Source organism: Microcaecilia unicolor, chromosome 13 (genome assembly GCF_901765095.1).
Source record: "Microcaecilia unicolor chromosome 13, aMicUni1.1, whole genome shotgun sequence".
Lineage (NCBI taxonomy): Eukaryota > Metazoa > Chordata > Amphibia > Gymnophiona > Siphonopidae > Microcaecilia > Microcaecilia unicolor.
In genome coordinates this window covers 76,648,813-76,675,049 of record NC_044043.1, presented here as the reverse complement: position 1 = coordinate 76,675,049, position 26,237 = coordinate 76,648,813, and the positions used below count along the sequence as shown (strand labels likewise).

Sequence of the window (26,237 nt, the reverse complement as noted above, 5' to 3'; positions counted from 1 at the left end):
TAACATTTTTCACAGAAAAATTTAAGATAACTGCTAATTAGTGCCAATTAGATCTTAGTAACACGAATTATAGCTAATAATTTGGTTGTCAAAGCCAATTAGCATCTCATTTTTCAATTAGGTTACGTGTATAAATGGTTTTATTCTATAACCTGTGCACACAAATTTGCATGCTAAACATCAACTTGGGCACACAAGTTTATAGAATGAAGGAGTACGTGCTTAACACCCTTTAGTAAAAGGCTCCTATGACTAGTTTCCAAAGGCAGAGTAATATAATAACATTGTGGTGGCAGGTCTAGTTGAGGTTCTTCTACCTTGGGAAATTAAGTATATCAGTTTCCAACTTCAACTCCCAGCCAAGTCCCAGCTCCCAACCTCCTCCCAAGTTTGTCTTCTACCTGACCTTTGGATGGTTTAGTCATCACTGCTCTCCCTGGTAGGTCATAGTAGACCTTGCTATATTTCATTGATTCTTACAAGATGACTGCTTAATCTAAAACCCATGCCCACCTCTCAAGTCTTCTTACCAAGTTTTCTAACAATCCCCACAGCCAACCAAATTACTAAGGTTGCTGTAAAAAAAAAAATCAATAAAACAACAAAAGAAAACCCCAAAAAACAACAACAACAAAAAAAACTAAAAAGAAATCCAGGCTTTAGCCAAGGTCCCTCCATCTCAGAAGTCTGTTTAGGATTATTACTGTTACTCTGTACAGGTACCCTAGTGACTTATTTGAAATCCACTCCTTTTGGGGGTTCTAGCCTCCAGTTGGTGCAGGTTGCCCTAAAGCTTTTTTTTTTCCCCTTACATAAATATAAGTACACATTTTAAGCCAGGCTTTTGTGGAACTCACATATCCTAAATCAATCTCTCTTCACCCTTCTTTGCATTCAATCTTAATACTTGTTAAGTTTATACAAACTCATTTTACAGCTGAAATTGCTAAAGTGTCTCCTAATACTGGGCTTAAATCCAGCTGCTGAAGTTCAGTTTAGCCCGAGTATTATATAAGGTCAGAAAGACAAATAATGCAAATTCTGGCTTGTCGGCTCATATTAGCGGTTGTGAGCAGAAAAATATTCTGGCTGCTAGGGTTGGACTCTGGTGTGGGCCAGCAGCTTTGTGATGTCATCAACCACTTGAAAACTGCCCAGTTGCCACTGGCTTGTTCACAGCCAAGTCTGTAAATTATAACCCAACTTCATTCTGTTGCAGCCTACAGGCAACACTGAGCCACTGTGCAGGGCTGTAAGGCATGAAGGATCTGTGGCACTGTGAGCAAAATGCAGAAGACTCTTTGAATGTATATTGGTTTCAGTATTTATTGACAGGATCAAAGAGGAGAATTCCATTAGGGTCCATGTGCATACATACAAAGAGGCATGCATTGACATTATGAAGTGGCTGGGCTAACATTGTCACACACAAGAATGTGATAGGTTTTTTTTTTTTCCAGATCATTAAAAGAGGTTGAAAGAGAGAACATTAAAACCTGGGTGACGCATCAAGAAAACGAATCAACAGGCCAATTACTTTTGAAACTTTAATTGTTTGGCTAATAAAAATGCTATTTTAGTTTCTTTTTCAAACCTGTAAGCCAGATGTTGAATAAGACACGGCAAATTGTATTTAACACTATCTCAAATAAAAACTGTTCTATAACTGTTCCAGAGATTTTTTTTTTTTAATCATAGATCATTATTTATTTTTTGTGCTGCTGGAAACACTAATTAAGCATTGTTAATCACCACATCTGAAGCCCTTAGGATTCTTAATTGCCTATTTAATTTTTTTAATGGGATAATGATACCCATAGTAGGCAAAGAACTAAAAAAGATTAGCTGATTAAAGGCTTTGAAAACAATATATATGACAAAAGCATTTCTATGGTCCAAAGAAAGCTTGAAGACAAAAAGACTAAGAAATCCACAAGTTACATTCATCTTTCACCTTTTCGATATGCTAACTGTATGGACAACAATCATGTTTCAATACTTTTGTTTATAAATTATAGCGCCATAAATGCATTAAAAATAATTTCACCTATAAATTTGCCAGAGAAGAACACTTACGGAACTCTGTTAAATAAAAATGTATTTTATTTATTTGTTACATTTGTATCCCACATTTTCCCACCTATTTGCAGGCTCAATGTGGCTTACGTAGTACAGTAGAGGCGATCGCCAGTTTCGGTAAAGCAAATACAAGGTGATATAGTAGTAGAGTAAAAGTCCATGTGTGACAGACACAATGGGGAGTCATAAGGAGGAGGTTAGGTCCAGTAGGAGCTTTGGTTTCGTTATGTTGCAGGGTTCAGGCGTTTAAGTTGGATCGTTAAGGTATGCCTTTTTGAACAGGTTGGTTTTCAGTAATTTCCGGAAGCTTAGGTGGTCATATGTTGTTTTCATGGCGGTCGGTAATGCATTCCATAATTGTGTGCTTATACAGGAGAAGTTGGATGCATAGGTTGATTTGTATCTGAGACCTTTGCAGCTTGGGTGGTGGAGATTTAGGTATGTTTGTGCGGATCTTGTTGTGTTTCTGGTTGGTAGGTCTATAAGGTCTATCGTGTAACTCGGGGCTTCGCCGTATATAATTTTATGGACCAGGGTGCAGATTTTAAATGCAATGCATTCTTTGATTGGAAGCCAATGAGGCACTGTTGTTGCCCTATTAATACACTTGAAAAAGTAGAAAGGAAAGGGTCAACAAAGTTATAGGTGAGACTTTTTTTATTAAACTTTGACAATCTACCTGTAACCTGCGGCCTCTGAGGTCAGTGCAACAACAAAGCAGTAAAAGATACTCAGATGTATTGAGTTAGTCCTATCAAAAACTGTCACCTAGAACTTAGCTGTTGACCCCTATGTCCACAGGAAAAATAAGGTTCAGCAACGATGTTTTAAAGGAAGAAGGCCACTTTTAGAGATGCAAACACAGGGGCTGATGCAGGAAGCTTGTTCAGATGGTAGCACTAGGTTAGCTTAATGTCTGCACACAATTTGCTGGGTGCACGACGTAGAAAAGGGTTTTGTGCAGAAGCTAACCCTGCACATAACCTTGCGTTAGACACCAGCACGCAGCATATTAAAATCAATGGTAATTAGGCTATTAGCTATTCCGCCCCGATACAGAGAAGCATGCAGAAGACTTTAAGGCAAGCACAATGCAGGAACTTGAACGCCAGATCTGAGGAAGTGTAGAAGGGTTAGCTCACACTTCTGCAGTAGCGTCTGTGAGGATTTAATGCCCTGCTCTTCTTTTTCCTGCCAACACACATGTGCATGTGTTGGAATACTATTCTGCACAGAATAGACCAGCATTGCAAAGATTTTGTGTGCAGAATACATTGTGGAATATTGCACAGGTATGTGCTGATATGATTTTCTGCTCAGGCATGAGCACAGCGTTAGCTTACCCTTAGCACAAAAAGCTGTGCCCATGTGTCTAGCATCTTCTCTGAGATTAATGCACTTATCCTCTTTTCCCCATAAACTCTTTCAATGGGATATAGTGGTATGTACACAATTGAATGCCCACTAGCCAAGGGAGTTGCTGCTCTCCAGCAGTTCAAAACTGAAGTGGCAAGTTTGATTACATTGTTTTTAAAAATGCCCTATTCATTCACTTGCTGCCAGATTGCAAATACCTAAGATATATAGGGAGATGTTTACTAAGCCACACTTAGCAGTTAACATGTGATAGTGTACAGTAAGTAATCCTTAGAGTGGACCCACACTATTTATGTATTTAGATTTTGCTCACACCTTTTTCAGTAGTAGCTCAAGGTGAGTTATTCAGGTACTCCTCTGTCCCAGGAGGGCTCACAATCTAGGTTTGTACCTGAGGCAATGAAGGGTTAAGTGACTTGCCCAAGATCACAAGGAGCAGCAGCGGGATTTGAACCAGCCACCTCTGGATTGCAAGGCCGGTGCTTTAACCACCAGGCCAGTGCTCTAACCACCAGGCCACTCCTCCATGACTACTGCATGCTAAACCCAGGCATAGCAGTAAAATTCTTGCACTAGATGCAAAACAAGGGTAGGGATTAGACTCAGGCAGGTTATGGACAGAGGTCAGGTATGACCAGGCCTGAAAACTAACACATGGGACATTATCACATGCTAACTGTCAGGACTACAGATAGCAGCCTACAGTCAGGTAACACAGGCCATTGCAAAAAAAAAAAAAAAAGAAAACACTGATCTCCTTGGGCAGCAACATTTCTGAACAGCACCGCTCAATAAGTAGGCCCCCTCTCTCAAAACGTAACCCTCTCAAGAGACCCCTCCTAACAAAACCACCCATCTCCCAGGAGCAGAACCCCCCCCCCCTCCCAACCACCACCAGAGCAATCCTTAACCCTCTTCCAGCTCCTGACTTCCCCACTGGGACTTATCAGGAAGACTCCCTAGTAGTTTAACGGATTGGGTTGGGATGGTCCCCTCTTCTCCCACCCCGTATCTGCTGGGGTTCAAAATGGTGGCTATGACCCTTAGTGATAAGCTAGACGTAGGGGTCAACCTACCATATAAGGAGTGATTGCCCTTATGTGGCAGGTACCATGAGTCTACCACCAGGGGTCATAGCCACCATTTTGAATCCTGGCACTAAGGAGCATGATCAGAGGGGAACTGCTTGTATGCTATCCACTAGACAACCAGGAAAACCCCAGCATAAGTTGCAGAGAATCGGGGATGGGGGAGTGCTATTTAGGATTCTGCTATTATTATAGGGGGATCTCTTGAAAGAGGGTCTACTTGTTGAGGGATGCACTGCCAAGATGGAGGAAATGCTGTTGGGGAGGGGGCTGTGTCACCATGGGGCTCATTTTCAAAGCACTTAGACTTACAAAGTTCCATAGGTTCCTATGTAACTTTGTAAGTCTAAGTGCTTTGAAAATGAGCCTCCATATCAACAAAAGTTTGGGTGCTTTGCAGAAGAGCCTGCACTGCATGCCTCAACAGATAGCAAGGGTGCACCTATACAGTCTGCCGAGACATGTAATGCAAGTCTGTGCACTAGTGTTGGCCCTACGTGGCATTGGTGAGTGCCTTCTATCATTTGGGCTCCCAAACCTGTCCTGGTGGGGTTCCCTCATGACAGACACTAAGTACAAAAAAAAATTACCACACTGTAGTAAACATGCCCTATATTGGTTTAACTTTACTGCATACTGGAATAGTGCCCCACTTTCTCATTCTGCCAAGTCAGTTTGTGACACATTAAAGGAGCATGTGCCATTTCTGGTACGGCCATCAGAGAGCTATTCTCTGCTCCCACTTGTAGATGGGCATCTTTTCTTTCCCCTTCTGGAGGAGACTCACTATAAGCTACCAGTTTTGCTAGTTAGAGTCACCTCTAGACCAGTCTTGTCCAGACTTTTTCTGTCTTGGGCCACATTTTATATTTTGTAACATTTAGAGGGCCAATACCTGCACCATCATATTTTGTTACATGTTTTGTGAAATAGTGCTAAAATACAAAGGTGTATTGTTGTCCCCGTCCCCCAGCCTTCATCCAGTGTGTCTCTCTCTCTCTCTCTCTCTCTCTCTCTCTCTCTCTCTCTCTCTCGTGTACCCCTCCTAAGTCTTCGCCCAGTCTTTTTCCCCTCACCTGACTTCAGCTGCAGAAGAAGAAACAGCACAAGCTTGAGCTGCATGGTGCCGGAAGTTCAGGTTGGTCCCACGGTTTCAAGTCTCACGAGACTTGAAATTGCAAGACTAACCCACATTTCCAGTACTGTGTGGCTCAAGCTTACAGAGAGCTGAATTGTGGTGGGGGAAGCAGGAATCTCACTGTAAGCACCACAAGAATTGCCGTGCTTCTGAGGGCCAGAAAGAAAAAAGCACTTGGTGGCCCGAATTCTGGCCCACAGGCCATAGGTTGGACAAGCCTGCACTAACTAGTCTCTAATCCAGGGACCATCAGACCGCTTGATGGGTGCTATTTGCATCCTGACCAGAGATGTTTTAAAATGCCATCATCTTTCCATTCCAGCAGATGTCATATCACTGGCTCACTGTATTTGCTGCCCACTCTTCTTATAAGTGGTTAGGGTGGTGGACTTTGGTCCTGGGGAACTGAGGAACTGAGTTCGATTCCCACTTCAGGCACAGGCAGCTCCTTGTGACTCTGGGCAAGTCACTTAACCCTCCATTGCCCCATGTAAGCCGCATTGAGCCTGCCATGAGTGGGAAAGCGCAGGGTACAAATGTAACAAAAATAAAATAGATACTATTGGAGATTCTACATGGAATGTTGCTACTATTGGAGATTCTACATGGAATGTTGCTATTCCACTAGCAACATTCCATGTAGAAGCCTGCGCGGCCACATTGGTGATCTGCAAGGGCCGACTTCTACATGGAATTTTGCTAGTGGAATAGCAACATTCCATGTAGAATCTCATAGTAGCAACAGTGGAGGAGTGGCCTAGTGGTTAGGGTGGTGGACTTTGGTCCTGAGGAACTGAGTTCCATTCCCACTTCAGGCACAGGCAGCTCCTTGTGACTCTGGGCAAGTCACTTAACCCTCCACTGCCCCATGTAAGTCGCATTGAGTCTGCCATGAGTGGGAAAGCGCGGGGTACATATGTAATAAAAAAAATTTAACTTAAAGGAAGAGAAGAATGTAATATGTTCTTTATTTAACACCTACAATCGTGTTTCAAAAAGATAGTTCTCAGTCTTAGCAACACTGGAACTGCAAAATAAATAAAGAGGGATGTGAACTGTGAATCAAATGGAAGCCACTTATTAAAAATAATAGGGAAACATTTTCAAACTGATTGCCTCAAGAATAAATGATCCGTTCAATCTGTTCTGATGATCAGCATTATTTGTTCTCACCCTTGTTTTTGATACATAAATATGTGCAAGAAATAGCAGACAATCCTGTTTATAAATCCTATGCATACACATTGTATACAAGAGGTATAGATTGTAATATGCAGCCTATGCGTTTACATACAGAGATACATGTGTAGTATAAATTCTAAACACTGCAAAAGCACAGGCCAGTCCATATTATCCAAATGCTGCCCCTGAAGGCCTGGAGCTAATCCGCCTGCTCCCTGACCCCATTGCTAAGGCAGCATATTAACTGGTTTGTAAGTAAGCACTGAAAGCGCTCAGAGATTTCAAGAGTTGGATTAAATTAAGGAAACGGACTCAGAGGGGGCATTACAGTGAAAAAGGAGCCAGTTCCAAACCTGAGAGAGAGAGGCAGCCAGTTAACTAAAAGGCACACAGCCCTTCTTTCTGCAGCAGGCTCAGCAGAGATATCACGAAGCAGCAAAGGCATCTGAAAACTTTCCTCCATTTCTCTAACCTTTCACATCGGGCCGTTTCATTTCTCTTCTTAAAGTCGTTATAACAAGTAGTTCCTTGTTTTAATCAGAACAAGCCAGCCTTGCTGCCTTTTCTCAGCTTTATTGCACTTGTCTGAAAGAACACACGAAGAAAGAAAAGGAAAGAAGGGATGTATTGCAAGCCCCTTTTAAACTAACAGGAGGCTGAAAACGGTAACCTGACGTGCTCCTAGTGTGTGTCTTTTTAATATTCGACTCTCTATTGAAACCTTCTGTTGAACCAGAAAATAAAAAAACGTTCTGAGAAATGCATCTGATAGCTTGGCGAAGCTGGCATTTTGCTATATCTTAATTGCATTTGATATCTTCAAGTGACTTCACATTTTTTTAACGGTCCCATCTCTTGGCCTGAGAGGTTTTAAAGAACAACGTTAAAAAAAATGGCTTAGGCTTCTAACCCGATAGAATATTTGCAATCATTTAAACCGCTCAATGCCCTGGAATCCGGCAGTTCCTATCTAACAATCATTGTATAGCGAGGAAAATATATATATATATATATATATATATATATATATATATATTAAAAAGTTTGGTATCTTCACACCGTTGTAAAATAAATATATGAAGTCAAGATTTTTTCCCATCTTGCATCTCTTAGTAACAGCTATTTTATTTCAAATGATGTTTTCATGAACTAGGCATTCTCCCCCCCCCCCCCCCCCCCCCCCAATTTACTCTCCTATCTGTGGTCCAAACGCATCAAACAGGTTTTTTGCTATTTACACTTTTGGGAGGACAACACGTCTGCTCATATGGACCCTAATCATTTTTTCCCATAGACACAAAACCTTCAGTACATATACAGGGAAGGAACTTCGGGCAGGTATCAAATATGACGATAGGAAAGTCTTTCCTTTCAAACAGTCAAGAATTAGCTAAATTCACAGTCTAAACTGAAGGCCCGTCTTGAATTTTTTTTTCTCTTGTTTTTTTTTTTTAATAGATTGCGATTCTAGTTTGTTTTTCTTTTTCTCTGGGGGGGGGGGGGTTCTGTTTGCTTTTTAAACTATGAAACATCATCAGTAAATCTTATTTCATGTACTAGAGCAGGACGCATTGGGAAAAGGTGGTGATGACTCTCTTTGACTTCTGATCCTGTACCTTTCATGATAATTTCGGTATTATAAGGCGACCCATAAAAGTGATATTGCTACCCCGATATAACAGCCGGTAATTGGATGCAAAAAAAATCATGTCAAAAATTTACAAATCGTTATTTTGTTTCGGTTGCAAATGTGATCATTAAAACCGGAGTCAATCTTTTCCGGGCCTGAGTTGTTGAAAGAATCTGTCCAATTTGTGTCTACGGTTAAAGGCTTCGGACTCTGCAATCGTGCGGTGTTAGTAGCAAAGTATTTGAATGACTTTATTATTTCTATCTCTGTAAATTCCGTTTCCAAGTTAAAAAAAAAAAAATCAGTGGCCTTACACCTTTTGCAGCTGAGGCTTCAACCACGGCCGACAGATTGAAGCCTACGAAACAGCTACAAGTTAAACGTGGAAATTCTAGTTTCTGTGCGGGACCTCTCTTTTCTACGGTGAAGCCCCTACGACTTCATTATCATAACTCTTCCATTTTCCGGCCACCAGCCCGTAAAATTATTTCCCTAGGAACCGGCTCCTCTGCCTAAACTCTTTCTTAGTAAAATGAGTCTACACTAACATGTATATCTCGTACATACCAGATGTTATGGAGAGTAAATGCTTTCAAAAGATGGCCTTGCTAGCTTTACAAGAGAATATTGCAGAATGCAATATCAATTTGCCAACGTCGTGTTTCTCTGTGTATGTATCCACATATGCATAATATATAAGCACATATATAAATACATATCTGCATAAACACATACCTACACACTGTTTGCAAAAATGCACCCAAAGGTTGTGAAACCCTTAGCGTTGGGCTACTGTTGCTTAACTGTGATTCCCCCAAATCCTTCCCTGAAACCCTTTAAACGGCCGGGCCTGGTATTAAACACCTGATTGTAATCAGTGTTCAAACGCCAAAGCAGAAAGTTCTCTTCGTATGCTCAATCACCCTGGGATTTTTCTTAACTGCACATATTTTTAGCAGAGGAGAAATCGGGGTTTCCGTGAGCCTTCCAATTTCTTTCACTGACACTTGTCTGGAAACAGATATTGCCTGCCTAATATTTTGTAAACTGGTTGCTGCTACCAGGCAAAAAGCTTGGTAGATAGAGATAATGGTTCTTCCCACTTCAACTGAGTCACTGGCGCTGAGGAATTCCACAAATTAAAAAAAAAATACCCTCTTTGTTCATATATTGTGTCGCACAGAAAAAATGATCACCATGGAAGGTAGTCGCCTCAATAATAAAGACACTATGACTTTTGTGTATTTTATTGCTATTGGGAAAAGACACTCCACCGAGTTATTCAAAGGACATTAATTAGTACACGATGCAGTCAAAATATTACTCAAACTTTTCTAGATAATATTTAATGTCATTAACTACCGTGTCATATGCACTGTGCAGTGTGCTTGTATGAACTCACGCAGATATTAAGTAACGCTTTCATTAAAGCATACCCAACTGATGCTTCGGGCCTTGTGTCCGCCTTTTAAACGGGAAAAGCAGATATTTAAATATGTAGTTCTGAGCTCTCACAAATATTTTTTTATAACTAATCTCTTGGCAAACCTGGTCCACATTAAAAAAAAAAAAAAAGATCAGTTCTTGCACTATAATGCTTTGCATCAATCCCCTTAAAGGTTTTCAGTATATAGACCCTTTGTAACAAAGTTTCTCATTCCAAAAAAATCAAGTGGGCCAACGAATGATTGTTAAAGTGATACAGGCTTTACATTTTGCATCTGAAGTGAGGAAGACTAGGAAGGTTGCAATGTGCTTGGTTTACCAAGTGGACACTCATCAAGCAAGAGTTTTTTTGCACGCAAACTTCTCAATTGAACTGCAAAAGTGTATCCCTAAAATAATGCAAAACTTCTAGCAAAAAACAGATACCATCTTACCCGAATCTGGCAACACTGAATTGTGGAAATCTGAAGTTCATCATGTAAGCTACCTTTGTTACAGTTCTCAACAGGGTGTATTTTCTCTTACCTGTAACCATGGACGGTTCTTCTGGGTGCTGGGACTTAAACTGAACTATATCGTCCCTTCCCACAGAATGCAGAATCTTGCTTAAAATATTTATAAAGAACACTTTAAAAGAACTCACATTTTAACTTATGCCACACTTACTTGGGAAACTTAGACGTGCTCTTACTGACATACACTGCATTTCATATTTCCAGCACTGCACTGCTTACAGTATTCAGGTAAATACAGAGGCGGATAAATCGAGCATACAGTCTGCACTTATTTTGCTTAGAGCGAGAAAGAAACAGAAACTAAAACGTTTGACGGAACCTGAAGTTCTCACCTAAGCCCAGGCTGCACGGACAAATAAGTTTTAATAGATTTTCTCAAAAACACAGCCCCCCCCCCCCCCCACCAATCTTACAGTTGCAGACCCGTAACACTATGATAAAATAATGCAAAAAAGACCAAAAAAACACCACAAGAGAAACACTGCCCTCACGTATAAAATGGGATTCATAAATTTTGCTTTAACGGTAGGAGAAAGTTACAGAAAAAAAAACAACTTGTCTCAAGAATGAAAGTTGCATGTTTTTTTTATAATTTCCAAAAGTTTATATATAAAAAATATAACCTCTCTAGTAAGTTTCTAAAGAACAATTCAGTCTTCCTTCTAGGAATCTTGAAACTGAGCAGCCAAATTGGAAAGGTGGGGGGGGAGAGAAGGCTCCATTTTTGACACAAATTGCGTGCGTGTGTGTATGCGCGCGCGCGCGCCTGTGAGTGTATGTTAATTGTCGCTTGCTCCCCCCTTCTCCCTCTCTCTCTCTCTCAACGTCTCTTCGGATTCTGGCTCCTTGGTGCCACGGAAAGGTCTCTAGCGCCCACTATTTCAAAAGCCAGGAATATGATTTCACAAGACTTGGAACGACTCAGTAGAGAGAGAGAGAGAGAGCGAAAAAAAAAGTTGCTATCCCTTTCGTCAAGTTTCAGCTAACTTTCGTTTTTACAATTCTTTGCCATTTTTAGCCGTCTCGCTTTCCACTCGGTACAACTAAGAAGCTCCACGCTTTGCCTAGAAGCCAACCAAAAAAAAAAAAGCTGAGCAAAACTCCCGAGCGCCACAGCCCCTGCGCCTGAACGCGCTGGATCCCGTCTGCAGGCAGTGAGAGGGGGGCGGACATCGGGGGCTATCATCTACTGAGCTTTAGAAATCCGAAAGGAAGAGCGGGACCAAAACAGAGATTAAGGTGCTGCTTTTCTACCCGAGATCACCAGACCTAGGTGGACCCTGAGATGACTCTAATCGGAAGAAAGGAAAGAAAGGGACCTACTTTTGGCCAGTTTTCTCGCCCTTGCTTTGGATCTCATCTTGTCGGCTTGCGGATTCCTCTCCTCCTCCTTGAGCCCAGAAGCAGCCACTCACTATCTTCATCTCCCAAGCATTGTCAGTTTGGACACCTTCGCACATGCGCATAGAGCATTCAATCTGACACCCTCACCAGGGCCAAAAAACTTTCCAATGTATTCATCATCGTGTTGTTTTTTTTTTTTTTTTTTTTCCTATCCTCTTCTTCAGATCACTTATCTCCCCCCACCTTCCCTCCTCTCAGCACCATCTCGGCGTTTTCCTGATCTGGCTCTTTAAGACAAATCACCCCGCGCCTGTTTCTCGCCCCTTGCATACCGGCCTTTCAATGGACAATATTTAAGGATCCAGGTACCATCTCAGATTAAGGTGACTATTTTATACACACCTTCGAAATGCCTTAAATTCACTTTGGTAATGCTTTGGAAGTTGCATGCATCACTTGGTTACAGGATTGCACTTTTTTTTTTCACATGATCTGCAGTAATTTAATTCTGCAAGCCTTACTCTTGATCACCTAAACTCTTTTACACAACATTGTAGATCTGATGCAGCTGCTTTATACTTACCTCCTTTTTGTTATTTAACAGCTTATTATGTAATAAAAATATTTATGATTTGATTGCACAATAAAAATGAAAGTATGTTTTTTTGCCATCCCAATAACCATGTGTGTGTTTTCTTTTCTTTTTTTTTTTTTTTTTACTTCAGTTATGAGTGTTTGATTTATTGCAAATGAGGGCCTGATAAAGCGTACGCAATTCCCTTCTTACTGGGGCGAAGGGCACCTTGACTGTCAGTATCCTAGACAGAAAATGTCCCAGACTCATGTGTCATAGAATATTGTGACCTCTTTTTTTGCTTTACCATGCAGGTTCATTTGAATCAGGTTTTACTCAGCTGTATCCTTAAATTACACATTTAACTGGAAACTATCAATATGTTAACGGCAAGAGAAGACCTTATTGGTGTTTATAACTGGATGATTTAACACCCTGGATTCAGGGTTTAATTATGTCCAGTGTGCTTTCTTAGCTTTGAGCAAAAGGCAAGGTGCCTGTCACTTGAGCATTCTGCTGGGAGTTTTGGCACTTTTTTAAAAGCCAAATCCTGTACATGTTTATTTTATTGTGTGTGTGTGGGGGGTGATGGTGGGGTGTTCTCGTGCCAAAGCCTCAGTGAAGGCTTGCTGTGGCGATTTTCTGCGTGTCCAAGAAGTATGCGTTTTTAATCCTGTCTCTTCACCTCTAAGTGCTGATGTATGGGGGCGATTAAAGGGCTCTGGTTTGCCTAACCTACGGTAAGTATTTGCTATTTAATTTTTGGTATCTAGAACACAGCTACTTGGCCGATATTTTCGTAGGGGTGTTTCCAGTAGCGAAGCAAATTGGTATTCCCCCCCCCCCCCCCTTCTGATCGTTTAGCTGCTGATATTCTGTTTTAAGGGGAAATCGAGGCACAGCTTAACAAACCCTATACGCAGTTCCTTTGAAGAAACGGGAGACGTACAAATAGCTTGCTGATTGATGTGCCGTCTGGAAGCTGGAGAAAGCACTATTTTAATTCAAGTGGCCAAGTCAGATAGGCATGGCTGCAGGTCGAAAGGTGCGCCTTAATTGTATTAGTATAGCAACATTAGAGTTTCTATTGGCTTTGCCTTCTTTCTCCTGATAAAACACCAGAAGTGTTTCATTTACCTTAGTTAAAAGGGAGGGTTAAGTTTCTTTAACTCAAAGGTCCTTGGGCTATGTTTTGTTTCCTTTTTTTTTGGGGGGGGGGGGGTGAAATAAAAATCTTAAACTTCTTATAGAAATCTTTATGAAACAAGGCCTTCCCCTGAGATCTCCAGTTGTACTTTAAATCCAATAGCAAAGACCAGGGAAAGAACTTGGGGGGGAGACGGTGGATTACGCTCGTTGTTGCTTTGCTTATGGTCGTTAAAATGCTGTATTACATGTTTATTTTGTAAATATCGGCTGCAGTTCGCTGTCTGACAGAGGAATTTCAGCAACGCGAACCGATTTTGTGCTGTGTACTCTGCTACCAATATTTCCGTTTGTGTCTTGTTTTATATAATTAAATCAATACATGCAGCTTTGTGTAACATCAGTTTATTTTATTTTTTTTTCCTGCTGTGGGACGGAAAGTTGATAGTGGGATGTCAGGATCTGAGCGGCTGAGATTCGCCTCTTTATCCCCTGACGAGAATGAGGAACACAGGTCTGTATCCATAATCAAGTCAATGAAAATTGAATTTCGATTAAGTACCAAATTAACCTAGCTCAATGTCGGATACTACAGCTCCTGCTTTTTCTCTCTCTCTCTCCTTTAAGACTTATTTTAGTTCTAATTTGTAAATGCTTATATTTATAAGTTTGTATTTTTTTTTTTTTTTTTTTTTACAGCAGTGGTTTTAAACGTTAACCGCAGAAAAGGACGAGTACCGTCTTTTAAACGATGAACGCAAAACGTGTCACTGTTGCAAAACATTATTTGAAACGACTGTTGTCACCTCCTATCCGGAATAAGTTACTTTTCAGGTAATTAACACAGGACCTGAATACATAAAGAAATCAAGCGCAAAGTTATTAGGAAGTGGGGAAACAACGTCCTGGAGGAGCAGAATGGAAACCGCTGCAGAAGCAGGTTTTAACCCCAAAATAATGGCCTAGGTGGCTTAAGGTAAATCCAGGTGCTGGAAGGACCAAGGAAAAAAATAATGAGATTCAGGAAGCGAATTAAATTTTAGCGATTTCCACTTGCAGAAATCAAGGTTGGGCAGTTTGTTTTCATGCATCCGCCAATAGTCAGCGCCTTTGCTTCTTCGATAGGTGAAGCCATTGGAAAAGAAAATACTTAAGTGAATTGCAGATATAATTCGAAACACAGATGGGATTTTTTTTTTTTATCATGCTCGTCAACGTTGTGTAAACAAACATGATAAATCTAGTAAAATAATGATCCCCCTGAAGAATAATAGTACACATTGAAAAGTCCATCCATTGGCGATAGGAAGAAATCTTTTCAGGTTGTCGCTTATCAGTTCAGAAGTTGATCCAGGTGGGAGATGTTAATCATTGCTCCTTGAATTTGGTAATTTGCAAAGCTGTTAGAAAAGTACTGAACATTTTGTAAGAAAAATATTTGTGTAAATAATTGGCCTTTATCTTAAAAAAAAAAACACTTGTCCTGGGAACATCCCTTCTCTTTATTTTTCCCCTTTTATACCTTTTACTCTTGGTTGAAGAGGTGACCAGAGCTTGAACCTATGAACTCAAGCCACAGATGCAGCAAATAATCTGAAAGAGTGTCTCGCCATTAACAACCCGACAAAAGATCATTAAAAAAAAACTAAATACAAATTTAGAAAATAGCAACTCAGTCTTGTCAGAAACAGCACAATTCATAGAACTGAGGTATATAGACAGACTCTGAGGTTTTTTTTTTAATAATAAAATTATTAAGGAATTAGCATGGTATGTTTTTTTCTGATGTGACTTTTATTAATGTTAGCATCCCTTTATTGGCTTCACGGGATTCCCCCCCCCCCCCCCAAAATAATATTTTCCTTTCTTTCGTATTTCTTATCAGGTAATTAATAGAAGTAAAACACAAAAACATAGAAAAGAAAATTAGATGATTATCTTTTGTTTAAAATTATTATTATTGGACTAGACCACAGCGAAAATTGTTCTTGTTTGTAGTGCCAGATAACAAACAAACACAAAAAAAAGTGACATCATTTAAAATATATTTCTATCACCATACTTGTTGATGAGCGTCATTTGCATTGCCATTTTTTAAAATAATTCAGCTAAATTAGGGTCCCGGGTAAGGTTTATTTCTCTTCTTTTATTCAATTAACAGCTTCCTTGTCCTGTCCTCTCTTTTTTTTTTTTCCTCTACGGGAGCCTGGGGAAAAAAAAATAAAACTTAAGTTGTCTTAAGCTACCGTCTGATGCCGGACCTTTGAACTTTTTCGGTTTTTCCTCTCTAGAAGTTCGGTTCTGGAAGCAGGTTCAGCTTGGTAAGGGCGTGTTACTATGCACAAGTCTCCTGTAAATGAAGGGGGTTTGAAGACCAAAGCCCAGAGGTGCAAGATATCTATATTCAAAACCCGTCTCTTTGAACACACAAAAAAAATGGGAAACTGCAATAAAAGGTGGAAAAACCTGTTCTATTTTCCAGCCTTAACATTGCAATAATTGTTAAAAATACAGTTTTTAACTATTACCTACAACTTCTTTGGTTCACCTCACACCCGGCCTCCGAATATTATTTTTTTTTTAACACTGCACCTGTTTTCATTCATATCCAGGGGGGGGGGATGCTAAACATTAACTAGCAAAGCATTTCAAGCTGACGCTCTTTATTCTTTTGGGTTTCAAGTTCACAAGAAAGTAAGTCACGTTGGTGCTGGGACAAGAAATGTTGTTAACGAATATTTATTTAAACTGGAATTATTTAATGGGCTGTTTAGTTCTATTACGTTTTGCATAAATGTCTACTGCCTGACAGTCTCGAATTTGTTAATATGCTGTGAGAAGTGTGCCTTTTATGTTTATAAGCTCTCGGTGTTAGTCTGACAATGGCCTGTAAGCAGAATTTATAGCTGAAACGGAAGACTCAGTTTAATTGAACTTCATTCAGGCCCCCAGAGACAACACTTTAAAAAAAATGTTATATCCTGACCCCTTCTTGTATTCATTGTATCATCCAGTCATCTATACACAAAAACTGTGATTTTATTGGAGTGGGAAGATAGGACACTACACCCTCGCCTCAAAAGTAAAATTTGTCTTTTTGTTATGTATAATTTTAAAGGTAATAATCGATGTGAAGAAACAGGGACAACTGGAAGCAGGTAGACCAGGTTCTATCCAGATTACGTGTAGGTGTGCCCTCTGTCTGGACATCTATCCTTCCACGATTTTGCATCTAATCTAGTTAATGATTAAATTATTGGATAGCAAATAAAGTAAATTTTGGAATTGTGTGCTTTCTTTTTCTGTCTTTTTTTTATATAAATAAACACAGCTGTCTTATAATACACTGCTTTGCAAATAAAAATTCACATTCCATTCGTGAAAATCTCCAGTTTTGGAACTATAAGGAAATTATGCTGAAACTTGTCAAATTGAACGTGATGAAGTGATGCTAAACTGGATCTAGGAAAACTGCATCAAAGGAGAATGACCTCCCTCTATTTCTTCTTCTCTCTCCCCCTCCCCCCCCCACCACCAAAAAAACAAATTTGAAATTTCACAATTGGAAATTTAAGATTAGAGACCAATATCCACAATTTTGTTCCATAGATAGAAATGCCAGGAAGCTAAAGGGAAATAGGAGAGAAATGCAAAAAGACTGAATACTTCACATCAGCTCTTTGCACCCCGATTGATTAAGGTAAGAGAGTTAAATCCAGACAAAAAAAAGAGCATTATGTTCCTTCCAGACAGAGTTGGAGAAATCTAGTGCTACGGTTTGTCCAATATATTTCTAAATTTTCTCACCAACTATACAAGCAAACATTTCCTGACAAACTAAGCAAAGTTTTGAAATGCAGACATTACAGACTTGAAAAGTAATTAGCCTGCAACTCATATGCCACTGAGCAGAAATTCATGGAAGCCAGTGTAAACCTGGGGCGAGGGGGGAAGATAAATATCAGAAGTTGTTTATATATAAGCTGGTTTTACAGTTACTTGTATACAATTAAACATTACCTTTTTTTTCTTTCACACTCATAATTACAACATTTTACTTTCTTATGTGTTTCCTCCTAATTAAGGGGTTGGTATAGCCCAATGAATTTACAGAGAAGCTAACGTTATTTTTCTTTGCGTTTCCTTCGTTCTCCAATCACCTCCCCCCCCCCCCCCCCCCAGCATTAATGATGCCACAAAGATGCAATGAAGTTAGCTATATAATTATTAGCCCATTAATTGAGTTCAGGACCTTTTATGACTGTGGGAAATGAGAAGTCTGACCGCTAATCCCAATCAGACTCCATGTACAGCCAAGAGCTATGAAAAGTCAGCCAGCTCTAGCTGGACCTAACTTGACATAATCCCCCCGAGGGCGGGAAAATACATTAGCAAAAATTAATTAGGTGAACGTTACTAAAGTGATATATTTATTCAAAAAAAAAAAGTTTAGTGGGACATTTCCTGATCTTTGTTAGCAAAGTAGGGTAAAAGGTATGTATGAGAATATCTGACATTCCTAAGGCTATAGAAACAGCGATAAAAGCTGAAAAGGCAAGAACATTGTTGATTGCTTTGTACACGCGTTTATATTGATGTTGTCTTTAAAAAAAAGATTGATTTTGGAAGTAAATTAAAATATTCACGGACCAACGGAACAGTATAAATAGCAACTACTTTTTATTTTCACCACAAAAGATTACTATGTGATATTAGAAATATTGCACGTTTTCAAAGCAGTTCCGGTTAAAACAAGCGTCTATAGTTATCTACCTTGAAACACTCTGCTAAAAATTAGCATAACTAAAAGTATGCTAATTTTTGCAGTGTGCAAAATTATTCCAAGTTCGGTGTTACCCAAAGCAAGAACTACCAAAAATGTACTATACGGGTGGGAGAAAGGAATGAGCATGTACAACTAAAACTGCCTGCAAGGAGAATTAATACAGAAGGTAAATCTTGGTGCTCATAATTCAGCCATTAGCAAAACAGTGTTTGCTTAACTAATGTTATCACTGCCATGTCTCAGATGTTTGCTACTGAAACCAATCCCACCAAAAATGCTAGTATTTAATTGCAATTATTCAGAATGTATGTTAATGTTAACAGTTTATGTTGAACGGTCTAGGAGTGCAAGCTCAGAAACCAGAAGCTATCTGCTACTCCACCTACCTAACTGCAGAAACATAACATTAAAAAAAAAAAAAACCCATCTGCACAGCAGGTTTCAGCTACCTGTGATCCAAATGGTGGGACTCAATGGCAAAAGACCCAAGAAGTATCACATACTTATTTTCAAAAAATTCTGCAACTAATCACATAAGCTACAAGTGCCCTCTTCAAGTCACTATTGTAAAACGCTACTGTAATTTTACTGTACACTATAAGTCACTTTGAACCGAAACTTGTTTTTTTTTGGATGCACAAATAAATAATGATCTTAAATAAACGAATTAGATGGGAGTAGAATACATTTGTAATAGGGTCACCGCTTTTTACTATGTGTGAATAAAGCAGTATCTGCCTAAGCATTAAGGTGAAGCCAACAGTTCCAAAGTCTACCTTAATCGAAGATGGTCAGTAAATGGTTTCAGTTAACGGTATTATCACATTGAAGGGAAATGGGTTTGCCATTCCTAGCCAAGCATACACCTGAAACTAACGCAGCCCCAGTTAAACTTTTTTAAGGTTGAGCTGGACAGTTCTGGAAAAACAAAAGCTTCTGCTTTTCCTGCAGCCGAGGAACACTGGACAGAGCTAAAACGTTTTTATCACTTGACTCTTTAAATTCAGTGAGACTAAGCTGACTTATATATATTGTACCATGTCAATAGGTGGAATGTCAACACTTTTTATATGTAGAACAGAAATGTTAAATGTTTTTAATCCATCTTCAACGTCTCTGTCATTTCTTCGTATATCTAAGGCTTAACTGTAAAGAACCAGCATTTTAAAGTTTAAGGCTTGCCTAATAGCTTTCATTCCTTGTCTAAGATTAATTTTGAAATGATAAAGACGTTTTTGCAAACGTATGTTCTGGCACCCTAAATGAGGTGGGAGGAGAAGAAACCACTGTATACTTTTTTTTCCCCCTCCTTGGACAATATACATTAGCAAACACCTTTTAATTGCATTCATTCGGAAATACCTCTAAACCCTTGTTCAGGAAATCAATCCTAGCTCAGTACATAATTGTGGTCATCTAGGAGAAATGCTTCCAGAGTATCACTTCTGAGTATGTAACATCAGAACGTGCAAAGCTCGTAGAATTAGGAAAGAAATCTATTAGTCTGATTTGCACAATTATTAAACTGAGGAAAGGAAGATACCATACTTTTCAAAGTTGGGTGATGTGTATAATAGAAAAAAAAAGTAAACATAAACACTGACCTATGAAGTAATAACTAATTGCAAAAGGAGCTTTGAATATCATACGATTTTGCTCCAATGAAATATAAGGAGCTTGAATGGCGTTTAAGAACCGTTTCATATTTACTTGGCTCATGCCTTTCCACTAGTAGCTCAGGGTGAGTTACAGTCAGTTATTTCCCCGACCGCAGAGGGTTTGTAATGTAAATTTGTATCTGACGTCATGAAGGGTTAAGTGACTTGCCCCACATTCCGAAGGCGCATTAATGAGATTTGAATCTAGCATATCGGTCCTCAACCTGCTGCTCTAACCACACTTCCATGCCTCTTTGAATAGTTTAATAATAATAAACGGACTATTGGCCTCCTTTAACACCGTTTTAGCTATGAAATACGAGCAACCAGTTTTCTCTTAGTTGTGCTGATTATCAACCACTTCCTTCTTAGGACTTCCTATTATGCTCTCGTAAGCTCTTTGGGACAGAGACCTGAAACGGTTTGTCGAGTCTTAATTTTGAAAAAAAAATGTTTGCAATAGGTACAAAATGGGACAAAAGCTTTGGAAACCAGAATCTAGTACTGTTTTTTTTTTTTTTTTTTTAACCAGGCTAAATAAATGGTTTTTGAACATAATTACATTACCTTCCCTTCCCCCCCCCCCCCTTCATTGTTCTTGGTGAATGCATTCCTCCATTGGCGTCTCATCGGACTGCAGTGGGGACGGTGTAAAAACCAAAAGAAAGAAAATTTAACTTTTAAAGGTTTTTAAATCGCATCCGGGAGGATCCCGAGGATCCTGCCGTGTCCGTCTTTTACCTTTTGCCACTGCAGTGGACTACTTGGAATTGTCTGATTGACCCATGGTCCATATCTGCCTTGTTCTCTGTTTCTAGTCTTTCTATTAAAATTGGAAAAATACGGTCACAGGTACCCAGAGTATCCAAAGCAGGAATAAACAGTCGGAGTAAGCCTCAGACTGTACCCAAGGATTCTTCTCGAGCGGGCGAAAGAAAGAAAGGAGAAAAAAAAAAACGTGACGATGCGATTCTAAAAGGCATACTGGTACATATTAAACCTCATATTCTTTGATTTTCAGTATTATTACTATTAATTGCTCTATTTTTTTATGCTGCTTACTAAGTAATTAAATTTATGCCTTGTGCTGTAAGTATGTTGGTAGGTGTTCGGATCTTATGACTGGCTCAGTCAATCCGAGCACAGCAGGTACAGGAAATATGTAAAGCACATTTGATTCATTGAGACCACAAAGCAGCTTTCTTACCCTTTTAACACTTCAAGTTAGCCTCAGGCGTAATTCAGGACCAAGAAAGTATGTAGTGTTATGTGATAATGGCATGATATTTTTATTCAGCATTCGGCGTATCGATCGTACATCTGACCCCCCTCCCCCCCCCCCAAACACACACACCCACCCACCAAAAAAAGGGAAAAAGAAAATTTTGTTCACAGGCAAACACCTGGCAGCTTGTGGGCGGAGTTTAGACAACCAGGCACTTCGAGGAGAAAATTAAATTATAGATATTAGAAAGCAGCCCCTTTTGCCCTAGCAACCCTGAACGCATGCCTCCAGCTTTAGCAGGCAGAGATCTTTGTTCAGTGGAGTTCAGTGGTCACATTTCTCAGTCATCTCATAAATACACGAAAGAAAACTGACGCCTTAGGCAAACTCCCGCTGCCCCTGTCACTGACTACTTTTACATACACACGGCGCGCGTGCTCTGCCGTATGTACACGTGCACACACGCTCTTGCGTGTATACGTTCGATATGCATATGCTTGCATATTATTTACCTTTTAACGACAGTGGAATGCAAACGTGTTTATGAGGTTCTATTGATCTCAGGGCTAGTTGGGCTTCAAGATACAATTGCCAAAAAACAAACAAACAACACCCAGTACATGAATGTTTATCTTATGCTGGATATCTTGAAAATTCCAATGGCTTTGAGATCCAGAGTAACCACTATACAATATAATCTACTACTTTGGCAAAAATAACATAAAATAATATTTTTTAAAAAACATATTAAATACCCTTGGCCCAGAGGCAGTGTAAACCTTTTTGTAGTTAACAACTACAAATAAATCTGATTTTCTGGCTATTCATAATGAATATGCAAGAAATGTATTTGTAAATACATACTGTAACAGAAGCAATGCATACAAAGTCCATACATATTCATTAAAAATATCCCAAAGACCAGATCTTGAAAAGCAGACTTGGCTACAAGGTTGTTGCTGACTTTTAAAGAAGGGACCCATATCTTCTAGACAGGTTGATAACCTCCCCCCCCCCCACGGCTAGATTTATGTGTATTGTGGCCCCTACATAGTAACATTTAAGGGGCTCCCCTTAATTAGATAGGAAGTACATTTTAGGTTTAATAGATAATAAATAAAAGAAATATACAACAACCAATAGTGGATAATAAAACAAAAAGTATTGATTATTTTATTGCAATTTTCATTATTTACAAATGCATTTATTTATTTTATGTATTTATTACTTTTTTTTTTTTTTTTTGTGAAGGCAGGCTCCTTGTAATGTGAGTCAGAAAAAAACCTGATGGTTTTCACTAATTTTTATGGGAAGGCCACTTTGGTACCAAAATGACTGATTGAGAGCTAACTGTATCTTCCCAAGCAAGGTCCAATTACATCTCTCTCTCTCTCTCTCTCCTTATGCTGCCAAACCCCCCCACCACCCCTGTATCTCTAGTCCCTCTCAAACTTCACTCACCATGTGCCTCCTCCCTTTTCCACCCTTTCCCCATATCATTATCAATATTGTTTCTTTGTTTTTGGTTCCTACTCCACTCCATCAGCACTTTTTAAAATCTGGACTATGTATGCTATAGTAAACAATGATGTGCTCTGGACTCCTAGGGGCGTTCAGGTGGTCCTTGTTTACTTTGATAACACCAAAGACAGCCACACCAAGGGAAGCAAATTAGGGAAAATCCAATGCTAAGAAACCGGGACGCATATCTCGGAAAACAGGTTGTTTACAAAAAAATAAAGATTTATATATATAATGCACAGCTAAACAAAATGATTTTCTATTGAACACATCAGAAACAATTACATCCTCACCTGAAACAAATAAATGACCACCCCCTTCAACCAATCTGCACCGAACGTCTGAGAAAGACCTATGCTACCATTACCATCTACATACTGAATTCAGAAAAACACATAAAACTAACATAATTTGTGCACACGTTTCTCTTATTCTCTTAAGGCTGCAGCAGCCAGTCTTCCAGAAGGGCTTTGGTATTTGCTGCAGGAGCAATTTGAGGGCAATGGCAGCCTGATGCCTGGCCTATGTGACACATAAATTCTGAATCCACTGTGGTTGCGTCACTGGACATTACATCAAGGTCCTGAATCAACCTGGAAATGAAGAGAGCAGAATTTTGTGAGGAAAACCTGTCACCACGTTGATGGAATTCCTTTCCTATGTTAGCCTGTACACTCCTCCGTTCTGCCTGTCACCTAGACCGGTATAGAAAGTTTTGGCAAATAAATAAAAATGGAGGCTTCATCAGTGGTCTTTAAGGACCACCAGAAGCCCAGTGGCCTTGTATTGATGACCAGGACAATAAGCTGTATGGTACCTAGCTTAAAGGTAAACCCAGGCCTGCCAGCCCCTATAAAGTAAAAGTTTTATGAAAGTTAGTTTAAGGGAACTGTCTACTACCCTGAAATGATCATGCACAAATTTTACACACTACTGGGAAGAATTTTAGCACAATTTTATTTATTTACCGAATACGGTTCACTACTTATTTCTCCTCTGAAAAGAATTGTTTGCATTTTACAAATATCCCTTTTGCAAGGCCAGGCTTTAAGCATGCTGGTATTTCCTAAACTAACATTGATCAAGACTAACCTCAAATTAAAAAAAAAACAAAACAGACCATACAGCTGAATATATTTTTTAAACTTCTTTTTTTTTTGTTGTTCTGAATCTTGAATGTTTTTTTCACAGGAGAGGGCAGCATAATTCTGTGACATTAAGATGGGGCCGAGTCATATCAGAGAGATCAAGGCTGATGACTGAACATTTATTGATTTTGCAGCTTGTAACCTAACTCTTTGCTATTTCCTCCTAATTTTGCAATTTGGTTGTAAGAAAACAAAAATGAGACTTTATCGATGCATCCCGTTTTTGGAAAATGCTAACTCATGTAAGACCTGGATTCCAAAAGAAGTCTGCGGAAATGAATGGGTTGATGGCTAATGACTCTCAGCCCAGACAGCCGTACATTTCTTGAAAATCAATGCACAAAACTGCATCGAAGAGGACAGGTACAAATAAAAAAATAGCACATATGATTTATCTTGTTGGGCAGACTGGATGGACCATGCAGGTCTTTTTCTGCCGTCATCTACTATGTTACAATATGTAACTTTGAATTATATTTGAAGGAAAACCTGTTCTGTGCGTTGAGCATTTAGAGGCTACTTCTGTGTTGCAAAGCAATTAAGGATTTCTGAAGACATCCTTTTCTTTGTGTTATTTTTAATTTTCCTATTCTCTCTTTGTCTATTACTTTCGTTCTGTACCTTCCATTTACCCTCATGTTCTTTTTTTAATTAGAAAAAAAATTACCTCCTACTTTGTTGTAAATCTCCACATTTGAGCGTCATAAAACTACAGCTGTTCAAATTCTTGCATTGGTAGGCTAGTACACTGCCTTGTTCTAAATCACAGTCTACCACTAGGTTTTGGGAGAGGGGAAAGGAGGGAGGAAAGGAGACGTGTTCTAGGCGCATCCACCTGAATTTTCACTCTGGCCGCAAAGCTTGCCTTTCTTGCCTCTGCATCTCCTGCTCCGCCCCCCCCCCCCCCTCACCCACAGCCTCATAGTTCATCTTCCATCTATCCCTTCATTTCACCATTCTCGCTTTACTGGACACTAAATCATTAATCCAATAGGAGAAAAACAACATAGCAGGGACTCTGCCTAGCCAGCGATAAAAACGCACAAATCAGGAAAGCCTGCGGCCAAAATATTGTAACAACTAGAAGAGACCTTAAGATGATGAAATCAATCACATGATCCTCAGGGATAACTTTGCAGCTCTTCTGTCTCAGGAAAAAAAAAATGACATTTTAACCCATTCACTGCTGGCCCTCACTAGTACTTTAATAGCGTTGACCTCTTCGGTTCAATCTAATTATTTATTGTACTTATTATTTTTTACATTTAAATCCCCATTTTAACCAAAGCAGGTTACAAAATTAACATACATAATACAACAATAACAACTTAAAATAGACATAACAAAATTGAGAAAGTCCAAATGGCAGTAACTGATGCTTATCGTCTTCATTCCAAAATTGCTTTCACACAGTAGTGAGCCTTCAAGTACCCGTTAAGCTGGCAATTTGCACGTGGACTCGGAGTACCTGGAAGTTTATTCCACAGCAAAGGCCCAGCTGTTGAAAAAAAACAAAAACACGGGCACCAGTCTCCGCGTAACTATATATACTGTGGCAGATGATACAACCCATTGCTTGGTCATCACGATGGAGTTGGCTGGTAGATATTCAACACGTTCAAAAAAATACCCTGGAACATTTGCATAAATTCTCTGATGGATTAATACCAGAATCTTATGCATCACTGGCAACCAATGAAGCAACTTTAAAATAGGAATAGCATGGGCCCATTTTGTAAGTCTAAAAGTACTTTAAAAATATGTCTCCAAGTATTGTAAAATATCAATTTTGTTTTGCACGTGCAAAACAAATTAAATGTTACAATACACACTAGCCTCATCGACAGCTGCCAGGCTCGTTAGGTTCTACCTTGGTGATCTAAGCAGCAAATTTTCCTCTTGATCAGGGTGAGTTTACTCTATGGGGGGAGGGGGGATCTGCATATGAAGGGAGAAAAGTTATGGACTACTATCACTTTGCTTAATATAATCATTCTAACATTCTAAAGAAACTTCAGTAAGCAAACTGGGCAGATAGTAACTGATATTACTTCTCATGCAGTGGGCGTATTTTAAGTTATGTATGTTAAAAGACTTCAAGAAAAAAATGGCAAAATATATTTGTTTCCTTGAGATTTTTCAGTAAGTCTGTAAAGTGCAGTACGAACAAAATATTGCCTATAGCTGGGGGAGTCGTTATAAGAAGACATACGCATTTCTCAGGTCTTCAGTGGCCGGGCTGTGTGATGCTAGGAAATAAAAATCTATTACAAGACCATTACCAATGTCCCCGAAGCCGCTCTGATTTAATGGTGCATAGCAGTAAAAGGAGTCGGACTTTGGGGCTTCAAATTGACCTGCCTTTGAATCTCATTGTCAA

At 39.4% G+C, this 26,237-nt stretch overlaps 1 protein-coding gene and 1 long non-coding RNA gene across 6 annotated transcripts in view; one reads left to right on the top strand and one right to left on the bottom strand.

The window, feature by feature from the left end:
* Positions 1-11,829, bottom strand: part of PRDM16 (PR/SET domain 16) — an 895,576-nt gene extending 883,747 nt beyond the window's left edge. For both annotated transcript variants that reach the window (XM_030222585.1, XM_030222586.1), the window contains exon 1: positions 11,779-11,829. In XM_030222585.1, the coding sequence (XP_030078445.1) occupies positions 11,779-11,815 (37 nt within the window). In that variant the 5' untranslated portion in view covers positions 11,816-11,829. The remainder of the gene's footprint in view (positions 1-11,778) is intronic.
* Positions 11,830-12,016: 187 nt separating this feature from the next.
* On the top strand, positions 12,017-16,820 carry LOC115482639. 4 transcript variants are annotated; one of them, XR_003944113.1, is made up of 4 exons: positions 12,017-12,182; positions 13,961-14,033; positions 14,219-14,353; positions 16,638-16,819. It is a non-coding gene; the product is annotated as an uncharacterized LOC115482639 (long non-coding RNA). The 4 variants fall into 4 exon arrangements; XR_003944114.1 differs by lacking the exon at positions 12,017-12,182 and adding an exon at positions 12,191-13,113 and having other exon boundaries at positions 16,638-16,820; XR_003944115.1 differs by lacking the exon at positions 12,017-12,182 and adding an exon at positions 13,146-13,418 and having other exon boundaries at positions 16,638-16,820.
* Positions 16,821-26,237: the final 9,417 nt, after the last annotated feature.